The sequence below is a fragment of the Rhyacophila brunnea genome, unplaced genomic scaffold (assembly GCF_057557595.1).
Source record: "Rhyacophila brunnea isolate RB1 unplaced genomic scaffold, BYU_Rbru_1.0 scaffold_17, whole genome shotgun sequence".
In the NCBI taxonomy this organism is placed as follows: domain Eukaryota; kingdom Metazoa; phylum Arthropoda; class Insecta; order Trichoptera; family Rhyacophilidae; genus Rhyacophila; species Rhyacophila brunnea.
Genome location: NW_028232827.1, coordinates 10,622,065 through 10,646,789, shown reverse-complemented (window position 1 = coordinate 10,646,789; position 24,725 = coordinate 10,622,065). Strand labels below are relative to the sequence as shown.

At 33.1% G+C, this 24,725-nt stretch overlaps 1 protein-coding gene across 1 annotated transcript in view; it reads right to left on the bottom strand.

Annotated features, from left to right (window-relative positions):
• The window catches only part of LOC147073657 (5-hydroxytryptamine receptor-like), a 208,305-nt gene extending 186,739 nt beyond the window's left edge, over positions 1-21,566 (bottom strand). Inside the window, exon 1 of the mRNA XM_085944167.1 lies at positions 21,284-21,566. Coding sequence (XP_085800293.1) covers positions 21,284-21,566 — 283 coding nt within the window. The remainder of the gene's footprint in view (positions 1-21,283) is intronic.
• Between the last annotated feature and the right edge of the window lie 3,159 nt (positions 21,567-24,725).

Below are 24,725 nucleotides of genomic sequence, written 5' to 3'. Positions count from 1 at the left end.
TGCATACTGAAAAGGCTATTTTGAACATTAAAATTAATCATTTCTATATAAAAATAACTATAATAACTACCTATACTTTTTTAAATGTCAGGTTACTAACCTATCATAACTTAATCCTAACTCAACATAACTCATTGATGATGTTATGTTAGGGTTAGATCAATCATTTCAATGTCAATATTAACTAATATTACAAGATTTTTAGGGCCCACGTATCGTACAACATTTGGAAATGAAGAAGTTGAGGTATTTACTGAATCTAATCATGAAACATGTGTGAGCACAATGATGCCATATCTTTTTTCGGTACTGTTCGGTTATCAGGAATACAGCGGAAAACATATTTTAAAATTAGCCGATAAACTGGATTATTTGTTAGGTTATCCTAACCAAACCTAACCTAACCTAACTCAACCTAACCTTACCCAACCTAACCTCTAAACTAACCCAAACTAACAAATAATCCAGTATATCGGGTATTTTCAAAATGTGTTTTCCGCTGTATTCCTCATAACCGAACAGTACCCTTTTTTCATACTAGGAACTATATACTTAATTCATAAAATGTAATAACACAATATTCTTATAATATAGGTTAACATTGTATCAATGTAATTTTTTATGTAACGAATACCTTTTCAAAAGTCATTACATTACAAATAAAATAATATATATATATAATATATTTTCTGATACTATTTAAAATATATCAAACCATCTCATTATTGACTTTCCTTTAAAATTTAATGATGTATTTGATGAGGTAAGCGCCTTTTTCAAAATATACCCAATTATTTTGATTAAGTGCCTCTTCGAAAAATATTCGAAAAATTCGATACATTCAAAATGACCAATTTCATTATCAAAAATGTTTCGTAATATTTTTTTAAATACGCTTGAAAAAAAACATTTCCACGATTGTTTACACTGTCGAGTATCGCTTTTGTGTTTTTAAAACGAGTTTACGCATCTCGATTTCAAAGTGTTTTGAAGCAGTTTCGGGCTTAAGGGCTCTCCTTAGTATGCCCCCCCCCTTTTGAATTAAAATTTCAAATAAGGCATTCGGTCGACATTACACGATGTCAAGTGAGGACGTATATAAGCCAGAGATCGAAAAGTCGGAAATATTTAAAGTTTACGACTAACAAAAGAAAATATTTATTACTTTAATAAATTTAAATATAAGCCAAAGCTTAAGCCTCGCGGCCGCCGTGGGTGGTGGGGGCGGTTTAAGCGTTGGCCTATAACACCGTGGGTCCCGGGTTCGAATCCTGGGTCTGGCAAGTACACATATTGTTTTTCTCGTAAAAACAAAATCTGTTAACACAAACCTCCACTCTGTGGAGGCCCATATGATCCTATTAGGATCGGACATGGTCGAAAACAAATTAAACACTTGTGAAAAAATATATTATAACCAATAGAAAGTCTTTTTTGAAAAATGTAAGACACCCCGCAGGAATCGAACCTGCACCTCTCAGGTTTTACGCCCACGAACATAGACAACTTTGTTAAAGGTACCACACTTAATTAAGACAATTTTTAACTAATGGCTTTTATAATACTCTCTGAAGAGCTTTCAAATCTCATATATATCTAACTATACCTAACTATATCTATGAATGTTACATTCTTAAATCTTGTGAATTATTCGTTGAATAAAAAAGTAATTAATTAAAAATTGAAATATATTGTTTTGTATTGTTTCATCCCCTACCGGAGGTCGGCTAAAATAAAAATGATCTTTACTTTATTTTCTGTCACTGGAATTAATAGTTGAAGGTGTATTCGTAACAATCGTAGAAATTGTTATGAGAATAGATCTCTTGCACGGGTAATACTACACATTTGTCTTTTTATAATTATATTATATTCTATATAGAACTTCTTGGTACTATCTCATTGGTTTTATAATATCAATAATAATAACCCTAGAGGTTTTGAGTATAAGTATTGTGTAAAATAAGGCTCTAATCAATGGCATACTTTGGTCAGGAAGTTAGAATAGGGACGGCATACATTATCAGCACATTGTTGCAAATAACTGTATTCATTCTAAAATCAATGATACATAATTCAGCCAGCTAGGTGTCGACCGCATGAAAATAAAGTGAATTAAAATTTCGCAGTTAACCAGCCGAGCGATGATGTGTTTAGCCCACACGTCTAAATGTTTATATAAAGTCACGCACTAATCACTATGCATATTAACTGCAATACTTTTACTATGTTGTGATGAATTACTATAAAACTAGTTTTGTACTTTAGTATTTCAATAGTTTTTGTGCAATTCAAGTTTTTCCTTTTGCCATCTTCAGGCACTATATAACTCAACAATGGCAAACGTATAATTGCCATAAACTATGTAGTTACTTACTGTTAATTTATATACGTACTGAATCAATATACTAAACGATCATGAAATATATTATTGTTAAGTTAAGAATACCCAACCATTAGAAAATTTGAAGCCTTAATCATATACTCTGAAGTAAGTACCTACCCTCAACCGATAATATATGTTTTAAATGTTATATTATAACAATATAATATACAAATCAAATCTTTCATAGAGAAATAATTGTTGTACATACGGAAATATGAGAAAAGTTTTCGATCACTTTAGAGAGTAAAAAAAAAAATCGTAGAATTTTTCCATATACCACAGACCTTCTTGACGTTTCAAAGATCACAAGGCCGTGAAGTAAATTCAGTATTACCTGAGAAGTGCGTGCTCCAGAATTCTTAGAAATTGTAATCGTCCCCATATCGACGAATAAATAATATTCGAATTACCTATAATCGTAGAGTCTAGGTGTGGGTACGTGTTCGATTACCTACCCATATAAAAACGAATTATTTATTTATTTAATTTATAAGGGTATTTAAATATTGATAACTCAACTTGAGACCGAATCGCATCTAAATTCTTCAAAAATGTAAATAATATATTCTTGAACATTATTTTGAAATGAATCTTTTTCGTGCAGTATAGTAAATTTTACTGATGTGTAACGCCAGAAATAATTCTGAACTTCCTACAACTGACAAGTCCTGAAAACTGTCAAAACTTCCCGATGACACAAGTAGGCACAATGTAATTAACTTTACTGCTCCATATCTGACTCGCTCATATGTTAGTAGAACTACATTTCGTCATGCGAAATAATGTTCCATCTCGACTGTTGAGTTTTGCTGATCAAATTAGATCAGATTATGTTCATAAAGCGTACGAATGCACCAGTTAAGAATAAAATTTCATCAAAGTTACCAAAAACTCATTCAAGAGGAGAACAGAACAAAAATTTGTACTTTTTTTACGTGTATTTGCCATATACACATTTTTTTCTGTACATTTTTCTTTTTAATGTGTATAGGTACAAACACATTTTTATTCAAATGACGCAACACTTTAAATCAAGCCGCGCCCTCCTTATTTTACCACGTTTTTATTAGCTTGTATTCTTGTTTGTCCAGTAGACATTTTTTCTTGTGTGTCCATTTCTAGCAACTAAATTATTAATATATAGGTACGTGCGTTACTATGGAAATCAATATGAAATGTAAAAATGATATTTCAGTATTCTATATTTATTCAGTATTTCTATCAAGTACAAAAAAAAGTATTTATTAATACATATAATTGTCAAGTTTATATGATTCAACAGAAAATTAAAAAACGTGGTATACACACCCACGGTGGCCGCGCGACTTAAGCGTTGGACTATAACGCCGTGGGTCCCAGGTTCGAATCCTGGATCTGGCAAGTACACATATTGTTTTTCAATTTGTTTATGTCAGGGTATGGACCTAATAGGTTGAGCAAGTGGCTGATATCAATTTCTCGTAGAAAAACAAAATCTGTTAATACAAACCTCTTCTCTGTGGAGGCCCATATTATGATCCTATTAGGATCGGACATGGTCGAAAAAAAAATATAAAAAGTTCTTTTTATCTTGTAATTATTTCTCTTTTATCCCCGTCGGTTTTTAGCAGTCTCTAGCCAGTACCAAAAACCAGTTCCAATGCCTACTGCTCACTCAATGGATTTAACAAAACTGAGGTCTTCCCAATTTTCATTTAATACTGTGTGTTAATAAGTGTCGGTGAAAGTTATTTATATATTGCCTACATTAAGTATATTATGTAGTAAAAAAAATATTTGTCTTTATTTATATAAGGCATAGCACATAGCTCGAAGAAGAGACAATCGTCGGACAAATGTAGTCATCCAGTGGTATCCAAGAGGTACAAAACGTCCGCAAGGTAGACTTAGAGGCAGCTGGATCGATGAAATGATAAAGTTCTACGGAAGTACGTGGCATAGCAACGCACAGGACCGAGAGAAGTAGAATCTGCTTGAAAAGGCCTTCATCCAGCAATGGATTGATTCAGGCTGATGATGATGATATAAGGCATAAGAGAAAATAAATGTAAATGTGTAAAAGAGAGCTAGGTAGTGAGAAGATGTATTAACATGGATAAGGTTAGAGAAAGCATACACGTAAATGAATGTTCTAAAATTTGTAACATAAACTGACATAAATGATATTATATTCTCATAATTGTTTAAAAGATCCTTATAGTCTTAGTACAGAACACATTATCGAATGGATATAAAGTATTTAACGACATCACAATTCATTTGTGATAGTCTGACGGAAAAATATTAATTGAATGCTGTATTTCGAAAACGTTACAAGTCACTATTGCGTTTTAGTCAAAATAGTGAAAAAAATCCTATATAAAAGTAAATAGTGAAAAGTTTTTATGTAAAATATATCATTTTATATTAAAAGTGTAAACTGTTGTCTTCAAAAAACTACAAAAAAAATTATCTTACATTTGTGTATTTAGGTAATACCTATGAAGATTTTTGTAACTAATCTCACTCTTTTTTAAAATGTAACATGTAACGTTTTCGAAATACAGCATTCATTGAAGTATGGTCAATGGTATTAGATAGGAAACACGATTTTGAAAATTATATATCTCTGAAAATTACAATTGAATATGCTCGTTTAAAATTTCCCAGAAATAATTTATTTTGTAGAATAGCTACACCGAAGAATTTTGACAAGTTGCACTGCCACTGAGTATTTTTTGTAGTAATTTATAATATTAATATTATTTTGTAATTGAATATAATATTTTACCAATTTGAATAGTGACCATTTACAGTAATTTTATCATACGTTTACATTCACTAAATTCTCTTTCAATAAATTGTATTCAGATCCTTTGTAATGTGAGCTGTGCTTTTACGACACTAATAAAGTATTTCCAATATTCAAAATATACAAAGAGATAATAATATTATATCCCGCCAAGCTATTTGCAATGCTTTAGCACGTCGGCGTTGGTTTGCGCCAAAATTCAGGGCGTTATAAAACAAATCAAATCTTATATTTTTTAAAGGCAAACATATTGTATACTTGATTATAAGAACGTAAATGCTTAAGGTTAAATTGAAAGTGATGTAATGAAGTAGTAGTGTAATTAGTAATATAAGTGAAATAATCATAAACACCCAGAGTTAATATATTGTGACCTCACCGGGAATCAAAAACGGAGCCCCGGATGAAAGCCTAGCGCCTTACGCACTGGACTACGAGAGCCAAGTAGAGGAGATTTGCGAATGCTATAGAGATGGGAGATCGCTGGTAGCGTAACACACGGGCATACACCTTAGTCAACAAAGTGACTAAACTAACCATGGTCTAAACTACTCTAAACACCAATAATTAGTCTAGACATATTAAGGAGGTTACCTGTAAATAATTTGCCCAAAAGGATGGCTTTTCATATACTTAGTACAATTATTATCCAGTAACAATAGGTATATCATAATCAATACTGTCGCCACCTTGAAAAATAGTGGCCGATTTTAAATGTTCATCAAATTAGAAAAAAATATGAGATGGACGATCAATCAACAGGTATATTGATACAATTATCACTTAAATAAATTCAATATACATTTTCAAAATCTTGGTGACCATCGCAGACCCAATAAAATATATTAGATTTATTATAATGTGTATTTTTAATGTTAAGTATGTCTTTTATTTGAAATATTTCTCAATATTTCAATTATGTAACGTTGATATGACTAAAAATCTAAACAAATCATCCGACATTTTCTGAGATTGTCGATTTATTATTTACTGGGCTCTAGCACAATGTATATACAATGCACCCCATTTAAAAGAATCATGTCATAGTAAGGGTTAATTTTTACTCAATATGATTAGACTGTAAGAGCAGCGCAGAATCATTCAAGATGAAAGGAGATTGTTAGCAAAACCTTTAAATTCATTAAATCATACCAAACATTGTAAGTAATTTTATATGGATTGAATAAATAAACTGTAGAATTTAAAAAAGTAAATAGCGCTTGTCTCACTTTGTAGGTACGTCATGTTCAACCCTGTATACCCCTCCTTGTTTGTCACACAGGGAAATTCTGACGCAAATTTCCTTTCAAACGCGCGTAATGTGGGGAAAATTTTTACTTTACGACTGGCGGTCGGGCTGAAAATATCGCCAAACAATGGCACCCTGTTTTGTCGGGATTTCGAAAATTATTGCTCAATAATATTTCAGACCTCCTTTCGTATTTAATATGCTGTAACGCGTATTAGATTATATTCACATATTTTTTTAAACTTATATTTTATATCGCGCAGAAATTAAAATAAGGATATAATATGATTTAAATTTGTGAATACAATAGTGAATAGAACATTATTCTTTAACAAATTATTCCCAATGTATATATATTACGAAAATACCTCAATGGATTTTATACTAACCATCTGGACCGGTTTCGTCCGCTTCAGAGGGACAGTTGAAAATGTTACTAAGTAGTAAAAGTACTAAAAATATGCGTTTTATTCAATTAATCAATAATACAATGCAGTTCCACCATGAATTGACAGTTAACACAATAAATGATATTATTTTATCGTTATGCGACTCTTAGTTGGTTGAATACAGACCCCGCCATGTATGATCAATCGAGACTGGTTCATTGAGACACAGAATTTTTCCAAAGCACAATCAACCTTTTGAACCTTGAGATTAGATGTTTACACTATTATTAAGGGTACAGTACATAAGAGTATTATTTTTCCAATATTAGATGCATGGCAGAGTTCTTTTGCGAATAGCGTCTGTAAGGGATGTTGGCATTACGTTTGACAGTAAGTCATTTAGTGGTCATATTGCTATCATTTGTAAAAAGGCGCTACAAATGTTGGGCTTCGTCTTGCGTACTTCCCGGGTCTTTTCGGATGTTACTGTATTAAAAATTCTTTATAATTCCTTAGTGAGAAGCCGGCTTGAGAGTGGGTCGATTGTTTGGGCCCCGCATCAGTTGAAATATGACCTTATGGTGGAGCGAGTTCAAAAGAAATTTTTGAGACTCCTTTATTTGAGGTTATATGGATACTATCCGTGGCTTTATCCAACTAGCTTTCTCTTAGGTATGCTTACATACTGTAGTTTAAGTGCTAGAAGATATCAATATTTGGCCACGTATTTTTTTCGACTTATACGTGGTGTGAATGAGAACTCTGCCATTCTTGGTAGTATTGACTTGTGTGTCCCTGATAACTATATTAGAAATTGAGAGCATCAGTTGTTTGTTCTCCCGAGGAGCAGAACTAACCTGCCATTGGTGATGCCAATTGGGAGGGCAATAACTCTGTTCAACCAAATCGCTTCGGATGTTTTTATATTCCATCTACGTGAGGATGAGTATAGGTGGACGTTATTTTATAAATTCTTAAAATAGGGTCTGCTTAACTCATCCGGTGTACTTCCTCGTACCTATATATTTTTTTTTTGTATTTACACATTTATACTGTAGAATAACTTAATACTGATCTATCTCTTTTGTTATGTACCTAATATTGTTTTAATAATATTTTGTTGTTTCTAAATGTCATGTTGTGAACGTCTTAAACTTATAATTTGTAATGTCCACAATATGTAAAATAAATGAATTGAATTGAATTGAACGACTGCGTAACAAATACTTGAATTCAAGAGCCAAAGTGTCAATTTTTTATAACGGATATAATAACGAAGACATGCTTGTGTTTCACGTGGGTAGGACATGTATCCGAGAGCGCGACACTCCATAACTTCGAGCCTTCCTCATCTTAAAGCTCTACTAGAAAAGCGATCGATGTGGTCCGTGAAATGTGAGACGTGGACCGAAAAAAATAGCGTGACTTTATGTTCTGATACTGGAGCATGATGGGAAGAATTAGTAGGTATTTTTTTTTGTTTATTTATTAAACACCGTAACAGGCCGTGAAGCCCAATAATAGTGGTAAAACTCCCAGGCTTGAGGAATTTACATATTAGACTATGTAAATATATTTTGACCTCACTGGGAATCGAACCCAAAACTCCGGGATGGAAGGCCAGCGCCTTACGCACTGCACCACGAGAACCAAAGGTAATTTCTTATTTATTTTAGCGTTCATCTAAATAATAATTGATAAAGCTTACTAACGAAATGCGTGTCATATTACCTCGTTTTTTTTGTATAACGTGATAGGTAAATTTCATAAAATTTTGAAAACCATGATATTTATAAATGTTTTTTTTATAATAAAATGTAGGTTTTCTTCTTCTTTTCTCAACGTATCGCCTCTTTAACTTACTATACATGATTGATTTAATGGCTATCTCCCAATTTTTACTGTGAAAGATATTTCTATCTGTATCATTAGATTGTAGATTTTTGAATTAATATATATGCAATCATTTTTTAAACTGATTAAAACAATACATTAATGCAGGGTTTCCCAAATTTTTTCTGCAATGGAACACTTCGCAAACCCGGAAATTTTAACGGAACGGAAAAGTGGTCCTCCGCCTGTACATCCCGAAGCGGGCCCCCAGGCTAGGATCTTTGGCGGGCCACCTACTTATCGCTAAGGTTAAAGGCAATGTGACGATCTACGGTTGTATATTCCAAATGGTGTTCGAGGTAAAATTAAAGGTATTTTTAGCGATTTTTTCTATTTTTAAAAGCCTTACATAAAAGTGGATGTTGATATCTATGCATAATTATGGACATGTCAAATATCGACAATAATCAAAGATTGTAAGTATGGCAAAACCACATATTATTAAATTTTAGTATGCTTGAAGTGAAAAAATATTTTTTTACTATTAGTGCATGTTTGTGATGTGTGTTTATCTCACTTGGCTGGTCGATCTCTCACGCCGGGCCCCCCGTGAGCCCAGGCTCACAGGCTAGAGGACTATCAGCCCCAACGCCTTGTAGGAGGCATGACCTATCTAGATACTTGACTTCACAAACATAAGTGGAGATTGATCATCACTCGCCTTTCAATATGAAGTAGATTCTTCAATTATTTTAGTTTTACTTATTTTACTTCTACATAGTAGAAGATCTTTAAGCAGTGTATAAAGCCTTTCCAAATGGTCGCGGAACACCTATTCAGGTTTGGCGGAACACTGGTGTTCCGCGGAACATAGTTTGGGAAACCCTGCATTTATGTATTATAACAGTATTATAGATTCATATTATATTCATATTATATCTTATTTATATATTTTTTTCATCTCAACAGGTAATAGCGTTGACTTGGTGGTACCACATGGTAATTTGTAAAATGTATTTTTAATATTTTGTCATATTTACCACATTACGTCGGGATAAACGCATAATTATATTATACAGTAAGTATTTTATGTTTAAACATATTATTTATTCCCTATATTGTGTTCAAAAATCTAATTATCAACTGTAATTTTTGCCAAGTATGTATTTGAAAAACTTACATGAGTTATTCTAAAAGGCAATGAGTAGTAAGACTTTCAAAAATAAAGTGGATAATCAATAAATACCAGTGTTTTTATTAATCAAGCGATACGCAATTAACAAAATGCCTTATATCTTAAAGTATCAAATCTTATTATATATCATTAGTATCTACAAAATTTTCGATAATAACCTTTTCCTATTCCTTTTAAAAGTTATTCCAAACCCTATTACGCAATGTGCCCTCGCAAAGTTTTGTTTGTGTGTCATATATTTTTATGTTATTGCCTTTCCTGATATTATTAAGTTGCCTAATGAAACAATAATAGCAATATCCAGAAGCGGACATGACTTACTGTGGAAAGGAAATACAATTTTATTCGTATCAAAAAGATTTTATCCTTATTAGTAAATAGATTATTATTTATAAATTATAACATTATAACGCACATAAAATATTACGTAAGTCAACAAATGTCTCTTTAGGTAAATTTAAGAAGTGGTTTTTGTATATTCAGTAGTGATTAATGAAAAAGAGTAATTCGAAATGAGAAAATAATTATAATCGATATTATGAATTTGGTATAATACGCTTATACTATAATTCAATGCTAAAAATATTATTAAGTAGGTAAAGAGATGTCATGGCATCCTCAAAATTCCTTGGACTGACCGAGTGACAAATGTTGAAGTTCTCAATCGAATGGGGAAGGACCGAGAAGTTCTACGTAGTATCTAAACCAGGAAACTACAGTACCTCGGCCACATTATGAGAGGACAAAAATACAGCATTCCCCAACTTGTCATTCAAGGAAAGATCAATGGGAAGCGTAGCAGAGGACGGCGCCGCATTTCGTGGCTTAAGAACCTCCATGATTGGTACGAGTGCAGCTCCACCAAACTGTTCCGGGTAGCAGACGACAAAGATAAGATCGCCTTGATGGTGGCCGACCTCCGCTAGGGGATGGCACAATAAGAAGAAGAAGGTAAGTAAAAAATGTATTATCAAAGAATTACTGAATGTGTTGAAAATTTAAAAAAATAACAAGGTATACAAATTATTTTTTTTTATCGTTAGCCATACTCCAACTTCCAAAGCCACCTAGCAGAAAAATACGAAGTTGGCAATTTGAGACATATTTTTTATTATTGAAATTTTAAAATATTATAATTAAGTAATTAATACGTATCTAAAAACATTAAAAAACGAAATATTTTTTATTACTTACATTAAACAAAAATTGTTATAAAATGTGAATTTGTTAAAGGATCTCATGTTAGGTATTACTAAATATAATTGTATGCTAATGTTTATTACTAAGCTTTAATTTATTAAGTGTTCTCCAATATAATGGTAAGTTTTTTTATATATTGTATATCAATTTTTATAAATAAATAAAAATGTGTCTTGAAATCCATATATTTATATAATAACTATAGCGCTTGAAAATATAGTGAATACTGTTTAATTTTGTCATAATAGAGATAAGACACATTTATCAATAATTATTGGTAAAGCACATTGGCGCGAATCCACAGAATGTGGGTTCGGGTGTCGCTGGGCGTCGTATTTTTTTACAACGTTTTTATTAGCTCGTATTATTGTTTGTCCAGTGGTTGTTTATCCAGTACAAAGCTTGCAATCGATTTTTAACTAACTTCCCGACTATCTAGACATTTGAAACTTTTAGAATATATTAGAACACGATGCCAATGCATTCTTTTAATACTTTTAGCCATCTTTAAGCAGAATTGAATTCATTTTCAGTTAATTCTGTTTTGTATGAAAAGTTATTTCGGAAGAAATCCGTAATCCAATCCACTATTATCGGTTGCTAAGGGTGTGGCCCTAACAGCTAAATTATTAATATATACGTGCGTTACTATGGAAATCAAAATGACATTTCAGTATTCTATATTTGTTTGTTTTTTGCAAAATAGCAAAAAAATGATTTGTTGACAATTGCCTCATTTGTCCTAGATTTTTAATACATAGAATTGTCAAGTTTATATGATTCAACAGAAAATTTAAAAATGTGGTAAATAAAAACTTTTTTTTTATCTTGTAATTATTTCAAAATATTTTTTCTAGTAGTTTTATATAATATATCTGCGATTTTTTAAAATGGCATATGATATAAATTGTTACGATGTGTAGTTTCATATGACTATATGCAAATCGTAAGAAAAACACACATCTCTACACCATAGTAGTGGCTAACGGTGTAAAACCATATTCCACCAAAACTTGGGTATGCCTATAATAAAAAATTACGAAGTATTAAAAAACTCTAGTAATATCCCGTTTTATGATCTGGCCATTCATATGCTTGCCAAAGTTACGAAAACCTTTCTTGAACATAAACGCAAGAGAGGAGCTAGTTCAAACGGATCACAAGTTTGAAGATGTCTGGATCATCAATTCCAGGAATATTGTATGAAAAACTTCCATCTGGTAAAATATAGGTAGAGGCTCTGCAAATATATAGCTGGTTTCAATAAAATATCCAATGTGCATAATTATGCTGAATGTTGAGAAAAATCCAGTGAGTATGTCGTTATGACTGCAAGCCTTTCCTTGGAGACTTATTACAATCCATCAAGCTGATGAAATTCTTGGCTCTATTTATAAAACTTTAGTGATATTTATCATATTATTTCATAGATACAGATTACATAATATGGTATATTATATAATATATATTATCTAATATATTATATTTGTTATGTTCGCGCCCTGTTGCGATACAAGGAAATGAATGAAACATAATTACTATTTAAAAATATTTCATTTTATACATAACTAGCTGACCCGGCGAACTTCGTACCGCCTCAGAATCAATAATCTTGTGTTAACTTATAAGCTGAATTAAATTCATTTTTTTAATAAGTTAAAATGAATATTCAAAATGAATTAAGTTCAATAAATGTGCAAAAATCAAACCAAAATGAAATGGATTACATAGTTTTGGTTGGTTCAGATTTCGAAGCATGATGACTACCGAGCCAACCTTCAGTTGTAAATTGTGCGGTGGCAAGCCAGGAAGATCCAATGAGTTTAAAAATTCAGTTGGCTAGTTGGTTGCTTCGTCTTCGTTTGTTAGTGCAAGAACGTAGTGGTCGCGCGGGGGTGGCGCGCCGGCATCTTGCGAAACTCAAACGTATAACCGTGAGTAAAATGTTCGTAGACAGTGTCTTTTTTTCGGGCATAATACACATGGCTATACGTTTGAGTTTCGCAAGACGCCGCCGCACCACGCCCGCCAAATTACTACGGCCGAGTACTTATACAGTCAATAGATTTGAAGGAATGCAGTAGACCAACGATTTGATTTTGAATTGTGAAGTTTAAGTGATTCACATCTTTGTTCTTTGCCGCAAGAATTGCTCGTTCACTCAACCAATTGTTGACACGAAATTGCAAAAATTCAGCCGAAACGAAATCAATCCGTTCGATTCGTCGACAGGAACACGGCCGTTACCGATAGTCAGAAATTGCTTAGCAATAGAACTCGCATGTTTGTCGTCAGCTGAAGGTTCTTCACATAGCGCCACAGAGTCAATGATTTGAGGCAAGCATTTATTTCATCGGCAGCGGTCGATCTTGGAATGACTGGTAGTGTTTGGCGGAAATCGCCAGATAGTAGAATCATTGCGCCTCCAAAAGTTCCACTGGGCGCATCGAGGAAAAATAAGCCACCATTTCCATCTTCAATTGCCTTCATTAACGTATCGTGCACTACCTTATGTTGGGGGTTCAACATTGGTACATTCGTTCGAACTAATTAGTTCAATGCATCTCGATCATTTTCACGTTCACGTTCCAATTCTAGATTGAAAGCGCAATTCACTCCACGATGTGGCATTGGCATTCCTAACTTGACTAACAAACTGCCGCACATGAAGTAACACATGTCTTCGATCAAAAGGAAAACCTGGTTATGTATCTCCTTATTCACCTCGAGATCAGGATTCCCTGAAATAACACGAATTCGATGTAAAATGTCTTCTGACATGTCATCTTTGTAGTTTTTCTACAGTTCAGGTGGATTCGATGGGAAGCATGTCGAAATAATGATAGCAAATAATGTGCGTATCTGACTTGGAGATGCAGAAACAAATGCTTTAGCGATTGTCATGTCCCAATGAGTATCATTTTCAAACCAATTGAGCTTTTGACATGCAGCACGAAATGTTGGGCACACTACACCATTGACAGTTCGAAGTGATTCAAATGATGTCGGCCCACGAACATTTACCAGCAGCAACCGCAAGTAGAATCATTCGCTATTCTTCGGATGAACTGTGTAAATGCGATCACGAGCATCAGTAAAATGCACGTCCGGATGATCAGAAACCGCATCGCCTTGCTTTCGACGTTGAAATTTCTTCGATGGAGTGTTCCAAGTGTAATAACGTGGCATCTTAGAGTAGAACAACGTTCGTGCAAACGGATCGCTTTGGCAAATCGAAAAGAAACTGGTCAATGTTGGCTCTGGAGATATTTCAGCACGTTGAGCAACATTCGATGCGTTGAAATAAACTTGTTGACCATTTTCCAGATGCACCGCCAAATGTACAGCAGTGGGATGACGTTCATGAATGGGGAATGAGAGAATACGCCAAATTGCTTCATTGCAGCTCACATATCGACCAACTTGATAGTGCGTGATTTCATCGTTGGTATTGGGAGTTTGAACGCCAAGAACTACAATATCGCTGCCTTTGGTGACATATTTGCAGATGTATTTGATGGACTTCACTGAATTGCAAAACTCCACGTTGCAATGCGACTTGAATGTTTTGGAAAAAAGTGGCGAATACAGAACAATCCAAGTGTTGTCGACCACGATATCGTTTCACTTCATTTTCGTTGTGATAGTTCTACCGTTATCATTGGGTGATCGACGCCGATACAGTGGATAACCATCATTGACAGTGATAGTCTCCGCCGTTAAACTTCATGGATAACGCTTGGAACACTTACCGTCGAGCATGCACGGTGATTGGGGGTTGATGGCGCCACACTGTCCATGAATCATGTAAGTAATTACAACATCATGCAGGTCTGGATCGGTTTCGGGATCAGGAATCTCGGCACATGATGTCATCTTTTTGGTCTGGTCGAATTCTTTCGACTAACCAAATAAAAACGTGTGCATGCGGCAAGCTTCGTTTTTGTCATTCAATCGAATACATCCAGCATCGAGTTTCCCAAAGACGCGATGCTTAACAATGTAGTTCATCAGCGACAGGATTTTTTTTTGAAGACACGTGCGGTGATGTCGTGCCGATCACTTGATGTTTGTCCGGGGAGTAGCAGTTGAACAATTTCTATTAATTTCGGATTTCATGTAAAGGTGATGAATAGATCTGGACAACCGTAATGGTGAACATATGTCATTGCATCTTGCGCATATGCATGCATATGACGTGGGCTGCCAATGTACATCGCCGATAGAATAGTCAATCAACCAACATTAGCTGCATCTCCTACGGTGCTGATTGCATCGCGTAGATGAATATACTCCTCCGATCGCAGTTTGGCTTGGTTCAACCGAATGAAAGTGAGGCGCTCCGTCTCGATTTTAAGCAATCGACGAAATCGCAGCAAATAGTTGTCAGCATTTTGACGAATCATCAAATGATAAACACTGGAAAATTAATCACATAATTCAAAATTACATAATTAAGCAGTTATCGATGCACACACAATCACAAATTTGATAACCTCACAAAGTGAACATCTTCGAAGGCAACTTACCGTTTGAAAATCACGATCGAAATAGCTATTTGCGCACCTAGCTGGTAATCGGCTCGATTATTCACGTAGATCGATTGTCGAATGAAGTTCGAAGGATGGATTTTGAAATTGGTAGGTAAATAATGAGCAATACCAGCAATGAAATCATGTAATTTTATCCTTGGCTTTATTTTTGAACGCTGTCGAAGAAGTAAAAAAGATTCAGGCAGGACAACTTCCTCCAAAATTCACCGGAGTATACAACACAGTCTTTCGGGATTATCTGAGGCTGAACTGGGCTGAACTGAATCAACTGTCAAAGGATAGATAATGCACACAACGCCTTTCATTTGTTTGTTTGTTTCTTGTTTATTCTTTCTGTCATGTATCGTTGTATATGGATTTAAATTTTTTGTGATTTTCTTTTATTTTCGATTGCGCGTTCATTGTTCAAAATGTCAAAATGTATGAGAAAATTAATTTTCTTCATAATTTATTTTTTTCCGTGATTTATCCGATGTTTTAATAGTTATTCTGATATTCGGGGCTAAGACAAATCCAACAAATCAAAGATCGTGAAAATCGGTCCAGCCGTTCTCGAGTTATAAATGGTGTAACTAACCCGACTTTATTTTATATATATAGATTTCGAGATTTAATTAATTTAGTTAGTTAGTTAGTGAGTTATGAATTTTAAAATTAACCTCAAGAAAAAAAATATTATATTGATATCAAAAATAACGACACCAAATACAAACACACGTTACTCTAAGTATTTAGAAAATGGGTCAATTAGAAATGGAATCAACCTCAGGAAATAAAAACTAGAATTGGATAGAAGGACACCTCATTAGCAGTCAAGATCTTAAGCTAGGTCTGAGATTGCATAATATTATGGTTCTATCAATTCTTTTTCATGATATGGAGGTATAGACGCTAAACCAATATAAGTCATGGATAGTTGATGCTTTCGAGATGTGACTGTATAAACGCTTCCTCAATATTCCTTGGATTAACCGGGTGAGAAATGATGGAGTTCTCAATCGTATGGGAAAAGACCGAGAAGTTCTACAGAGAATCAACACCAGAAAACTACAGTGTCTCAGCCACATTATGACATGACAGAAGTATGGCATTCCCAACTCGTCATCCAAGGAAAAATCAAGGGCAAGCGTGACAGAGGACGGCGCTGGATTTCGTGGCTAAGAACCTCCGTGTTTGGTAAAAGTGCATTTCTATCTAACTATCCCCACACCCTGAAGCAGGCTTCCAGGTCAGAATGTTTAGTGGCCCTTTAATCTATCGATAATATTAAGGGCTGTGTGGTATTCTATATTTTAGTGTTTCCTAAGTGGTATCCCCAATGGAACCCCAGGGTTCTGCAAAATAAAATTAAAAAAATTTTGCGTATTTTTAGCGATTCTTCGTATTTTTTTATAAATATTCTTGAATTAGTGATCGCGACCCTCTTTTGTGGTAGTCAAGTAACATGCGCCCTTGAAATAATTAAAATATATTTCTACATGTAAATTATCATTTTATTATATCAATCATCATACGAGTATTACACCGAATTGCATCACATAGCCATTTATTTATAAATATTAATTACTACTTATCAGAGCAAATATGTGGTGTATTTATCTCACTTAACTGGCCGACCTGCTACGCCAGGCCCCCTCTAAGCTCGGGCCCTCAGGATAGATCCCTGTCAGCCTCCCCTTGTGAGGGCCATGGTTCTAGGTAGCAGATAATAAACCAAATATCGCCCTGATGAGATGGCACGATAAGTAGACGAAGTCGGTTAAGAAAAGAGGTCTTGAATATTTTATGAAAATTAATTGGTTATTTATATAGGATTACATAATAATATTAAGAACAAATTATTAACACAAGATTAACCAAAGGTAAAATAGATTAGGCGACACGGCAAGTATAAAAAATCCTAAATTATCAATCACGAGCTCAAATCAATTATTCTACCAGAACTAACTTGTATTAAATGAATAAATTACACTAAATAAATTCAAGGTCGATGTGGTAATAATTTAATTTAGGAAGGATCTGCGTGAACGCTAGTTTTCTGCGATATCTACTCCACATAGACAAAATATACTTAATGCAATATACCTCGCTAAATTTAACTGTAGTTCCAAATTACCGACAAACGTTATTAGTACTTACCAATGAGGTTTAAGTGCTTTGAGAAATTTATTTGATCTAATATATTAAGCCCCACTCGATTAATTCAGAAAGCAGAGTCAAGCGAAGCTCTGAACTAAACTTTCGGTCTTTACGGAATAGCTTTTGAAGAAAAGTTTGCCGACGGGGGACCCCGATTCACGATCACTTTGGCGAGTTTTGTGTACTTTTAATGGTTTTCTCATAATGTATCACATTTATAATTAAAATTAATGCTGTGTATTTTAAATCATTGGTAAAAGGTTACTTAATAGCTACTTGATTTTTCAAGGATATGGGGAATGTGAATTACCCAATTAATTGATTAAATTATATTATAATCAGCAATTTTATGAGTAACTAACTAGTTATTATAATAATTTATTATGTAATAAATGGTTATATAAAATAATTACAAGATAAAAAGAACTTTTTATATACAACGTTTTTAAATTTTCTGTTGAATCATATAAACTTGACTTGACTAGCTTAAACGATCAAAAAAATTTGTACTTGATAGAAATACTGAATAATGAAATATCATTTCATATTGTTTTTCATAGTAACGCACGTTTATATTAATAATTTAGTTGCTAGGACTCCTAGCAACCAATAATGGTATCGAAATACATTTTCATACAAAACAGAATTAACTGAAAATTAATTAAATTCTACTTAAAGATAGCTAAAACTAAAAGTATCAATAAAAATGCACTGGCATTGTGTTATGATATATTCTAAATGTTTTAAATGTCTAGCTAGTCGGGAAGTTAGTTAAACATCGATTGCAAGATTTATACCGGACAAATAAGAATACGAGCTAAGAAAAACGTCGTAAAAATGTAATGCCACTAAACGTAGGTATGCGCAAATTATAATAGAGTATTCTAAGTAATTTGTAATCTTTTTGACCGTATCCGATACTAATAAAATGTTAATATGGGTCTCCACGGGGTGGAAATTTTTAAAATTGACTTTATGTTAATAAATTTGAGTTTGAATTACCTAACATATAAAGCTCTCTATATACTAAGAACTATGGTATGACGCACCCGAGATACTATGGTAAAATAGGGATACTCTGATTACCAACTTTATTGTACAAATTTGGAGAACTGCAAAGTATAGAACACATATTTTCGTGCGAGATATTAATTAATATTACGTTCAAGAACATATTATGTTAATTAAAATGCAATTTAAACGAGATCCTATAAGCAAGTGGAAACAATTTTGGCTTGTCTATCTTCTTGAGAAATGCCCTATAGCTGTAGAAAACCCTGCATGATTAAGAAATACCAAGACAAAGCAGTATGTCAAAATCACTCATAACATAGATCATAGGAGTGTCAAGAGTCCCGAGGAAATATCGGGTGTCCGTTTAGCATGCATACCTATGTAGGAATTATATTCTTCTGCTTTGTGTGTGACGAAATTCAAATCACTGAGCATGTCGTTGAAACCTGTATCCTGTATAGCAGCGATTTTCAAACTGGGGGGCGCGGACTGTTGCAAAGGGAGGCGCGAAAAGTTTAACACAATAATATAGCCACAGGCTTGCAGTTTGCAGGTGCGTAGTTTATAAAATGGCAGCTATTTATAAACTACATAAAAAAACAGTCCTATAAAAGTGAGGTTATTTGCAAACTTGTATGAAGATAATTATGGAGACTAATTTTATTATAAGTACCTCATTTCTATACTATTGTGCATGGCCTCCACAAGAAAGGGGCTGACAGGGCTCCAGCCTGGGGGCCCGGTGTTGCGGATTGACCAGTTAAGTGAGATAAACATAGACAACAAATTCGTTATATTAGTGTGTGTGATTGATGATAATTCACACGCATAATTTTATTTTATAATTATTTGTAGTGTATTTCCTGACTAATAAAAATACATATATGAAAACAAAAACCTTTTTTCAATTTTGATTGAATCGAACTGACTTTGTCAAGAAAAGCAATGCAAGTTGGTATTGCTACCATTCAAAGCATCATATTTATGCGAAACGGAATTTTCTGCATTAGATGCAATGAAATCCATATATCGAGCCCGTTTAGTAGAAAAAAGCACTTTCTGTAAAAATGTATTTAATGAAATAAAGGAGCGGGTGGCGCCAAGATTAGATTGTTTTAAAAGGGAGGCGTAGTGTAAAGTTTGGAAACCACTGCTGTATAGTGTATGCCATCTACCAAGATGACGTAAACGCGCTACTTTTTCTTATTATATTTGTTTGTACGAATTTATATTTGTATTCATTTTGTGTGTTGTGACCGCTTTTGCTCCTTTTTTGAAGTTATACTACTTTTGGCGCGTTTGGGAAATCAGATCAGAGTGCATTTTTGGCGTGTGACATGTAACACATAATTTATTTTTTCACACGAAAAATAACGCACTCGATTGGATTCGAACCACCGATTGTTCGGTTATCAGCCGAACGCACTACCTTTACGCCACAGTATGATACTGCAATCGTGACGATTATACAGTATAATATTATAGTTTGGAATTGTTCCGTTGCTAGGCAGCAAATTTATTATTGTCAGCAATTTAAAATTCAATACGTAAACAAACTATTAAACGTCATAGTGGCAGTAAAAATATAAATAAAAACTAAAAAAAAAAAAAAAAACAACGAAAAATAATTATATAATTTAGTAATATAAGTTAAAATCTATAGAAATAAACCAACGGCGTTCCAATAAGCGGTCCTTTTTTGAGTGTGTAATTTAACAATATAATTATGAGCTAGTCGAAGAATATAGTTTATCACAAGTTTTGTTTTTGTTTTGTTACACCAAAGAAGTATAACTTCTAACGCATGTACATAAGTACACACACCGATTTTATTATTATGTACACCTTATCACATACGATTGAATGGAAATCAAACTGAATATTTTTAGCATATTTATTTTATATTACCAATTAATTAATTAAGATGATGTTGATCTATGAAGGCTTTCTATTAATTGTCACACTTATTTTTATATAATAATATGTTACGTACTGTGCACAAAGGACGTTCCCTTTGAAATAATATTAATCAGGCGTCCCCCTATCAATGTTACGTTATGTCAACAATTTTGTCAAACACTGTGTTGCCATTAATGCTAAGGTACCTATTCTCATATGGATAGATTGCTTATATACTAATTATTAATTATTGTCTAATAATCTAATCATTCTATTTACCCTTGCAAACACAACCGTAAGTAGATTCCAGGGGTATTATTCAAGTAATTGATGTTTACTCTATATTAATTGATCATTATTTACTTATTAAGTATAAAATTATTAAATTATGTTAATATTAGTTAATTATTTGCAATAAGATTACAGCTTATTATGATTTTACTTATTTCAACACTGGCATTCAAAAATTGACTTAAGCCTAATTAATGACAAAATATTATGTTTATCTTTTAATCGACGGTGTGTATTGAGACGTATCGTATTAAAGCAACAGTTGATCTAATATAAATTAATATTACACCGATGGCAAACATTGTTTTTCAGTATAATATGGTTTATGAACAAAAATCACTTACCAATAATGGTGATTAGAATGATGAGTGCTAGGACTACAGACGTGACGGCCATGACAATAACCTCGCTGAGGTTCTCGTCTCCAAGGTTTCCTGTAGAATTTCTTCCGAATAGACTGCCATTATAGTTGGAGGAGTTGAAGTCTGCCGACAGCCATGTGTCGTTGAGGTCATGGCCGCAGCCCTGGCCCGTGAGCGAACAGTTGGTGATCGCTGATGCCAGGCCCGCTTCCTCCATATAGGAGATGCGGGACCAGTCGCCGACAGCGGCCGCGTAGTCATACATATCTGTAAAATAAAGAAATTGCCACTTTTTATTATTACATCACAGATTTTATTAAAAATTTTATACTTAGAGGTCATCACCGAACAAATTCAAACATCCAATGGTACCTTAGATATACTAAATGATCCAAAAAGCAACCGAGAGCCTAATGGATTGAGTTTAGCAAACTTATGTGCGGTAAACAGAATTGAAGACCGCAAGGAAAGGATTTCATCTTGCAGTGTTTCGACAATTGTCTAACTAAGTGATTAAGAAAAAGACAAGCTAGCCATAGACGACGAGTTTAACTTGCAGATTGCGCGCGCAGGTCAACGCGTAATGGCGGACGTCCAGAAATTATTTGGAGATAAATCTGTTGCATCTATAAATGAGTAGTATAATAATTGACGGACACGCTTGAACTATCAGCCACTTTCCGCTCCCGTATTTTTTGGAATTACGATTGTAATTTTGAAAAAATATATATTGAAATCTTATATCTGAGGTCAGTTGAAATTGATGGTGTAGTAAGATAATAGTTTTATGCATATATTATTATTACAGTTTTTTTATAAAGTAAACTAAAAAATGGCAATATTTATATTCTATAAATTTATTTAATAATATTCATAGCGGTGGTTTAAACTGGCAGTTTAAATCGTGGTAACCAAAAACTCAATGTTGTAATTTCTGTCTATGGTGGGCTATAGAGACGTAACGAATTTTGGTTTCATAACATTGATAAAATATGACAAACCAATCCTAATAAGGTCATATTATGGGTCTCCACAGAATGTAAGTTTGTCTTAACAGATTTTTTTTGTTTTTACGAGAAACGGATGTTAGCCACCTACTCAATCTATTAGGTCCACACTCTGACTCAAAAACAATATTATGTGTATTTGCCAGATTCGAACCTAGGATCCACGGCGTTATAGGCCGACGCTTAAGCCGTTCGGCCATCGTGGGTGATTATAATATTATATAAGTGCGTTGCCCATCAGGTGGCTATTATATATAATTAGCATGTTATTTAAATGTGGTCATTAAATAATAATTAAAACGTCCGCAGTGAATGGGATAACCCATTAAGAATATAATACTATACCTATCTATTGATATATTAAAATATATGGCTACTTTGCTAGAATTTATATAAGTGGCATTCTAATAAATAAAAGGAATATGGCTACAAATAAGGCTATCTTAAGCGACCCTTTCCATTTATCACTGGCTATTGAATTTGGTTCGTACATTCTTGGATGAGAATTTATTGTTAGATACAGATCCCTTAAATTACTTAATATAATTAGTGATTAATTTGTATATCAATATTAATTTAAGTATCAATTTAAAAAAATATATTTAATTATTATTTTATACCTCAGTATGAATAACAAAATATGGATGCTATTACAAATATTTATAACATATTTGACCTACTAAAGATATTAAAAAAAAAGTTTAAATATATTTTTTTATATAATATAAAATTGAAAGTAAATACTGCTTCAATGTGGCAATATACAGAATCTTAATTTCTCTATGGCTAGCAATTTTTCTATGTTTATCAACACCAAATGTCACAGAATTGCAATAAACTGATCCAATATGGGCTGTTTAGTAGATATATAATAATATCATCTAGTAACAACAGTCCATACACTTTACATTTAATCAATATATGAATTGGCCGATACTGATAATTATATGTAGAAGAATTACAATCTTACAATGCATACAATACTTATCTAAGCAGCCAAAATGTCTGACAAAATATTCTCACGAATCTTTTCCATGTTTTGCAAACAGATCCTTGTTATTTTTTAAGTAAAAACAGCAATTACAATTATTTTATAAGTATAATTTAATTAGGAACTAATAATACGTACACTATTTTGTTTTTAAAAATTGTTATCGATAATTAAGTAGTGTATATTAATGAAATTGGTGTTTACATGGTAAAATTCCATAATAATGGCATGGAAACAAAGTTATTTTTGGTAATTTTACTACAGTATAATATTATTAAGTCGAACGTTTGTTTCAAAAGAGTATCAAGACTTATAGGTACCTATATCTTAAATGAGATATCCGGAGTGATATATAATATTACGTCGAAAAATACCCCTTACTATTTTAATGATGATGTAAGTTAATGACATTATATTTGGCCATTATAACATAGTGTTCTACTGGATAAATGCCAGTTTTATCTCAGTATAAGTTCAGATAAAGTTAATATGTCCAGTAAAAATAATTGGGCATTCACTAGACCGTGTTGATTTGAAAATAGTTTTCTTTCTGATTCAATTTAGCAAAAGGTAAACATGAATGAAATAAATTATACAATTAGGCAATATTTCTCCCCCGGGAGCATTGTAGAATATTGTACCTTTAATAACACGGAGGGGCCTCAATTGATAATGGTAACAAGTTCATTACATTTGAGGCCGAGCAGGGATATGACGATCCCGAATCAAAATTGCAAGGAGCAAAAATTCAATTAAGATCAATTGAAAGTTTCTGATTAAATTGATTATTTCGGCAAAATGAGACGTCTGCTAAATCAACGCAGTGAACTGAATAAGCAATAAGATTTTCTTTTATTGAAGTAGCATGCGAAAAGTTAAAAATTAAAAAATAATAATATATCCACTCTTTTTATTTCGTTTGATTAACTTATTCGGCAGACTATTCAATGTTCTCTGTACTTTACATTGATTGCACTATATTATATATATGTACATATATTATACGTATGTAATTTTTTTCTTAAAGATCTTCTTACTTAAAACGTTGTTATTGTTTCAAATACGTTGCCAAGTAATATTAAAAAAATAACAATTGGTGAAAAGTTATGTTATTATTAAAGTCATTCCCCAGTGGTTAAGCTACAACATACGGCCGTAGCCATAAATTGACAAACTATAATTGAAGTAGGGAGTAAAATGATGTTAACGCGCGTGTTTGAACATGTATTGTTTTAAAAAAAATCGGTTAGGTACATGTTCAAGCACGCGCGTTGACATCATTTTACTCCCTACTTCAATTATAGTTTGTCAATTTTATTTATGGCGACGGCCGTATGTTGTAGGTTAACCACTGGGGAATGCCAAAAGAAATGGCGTATTTCAAAAAAACACTACCTTATTCTTAGGTCAATAATTATTATAAAGC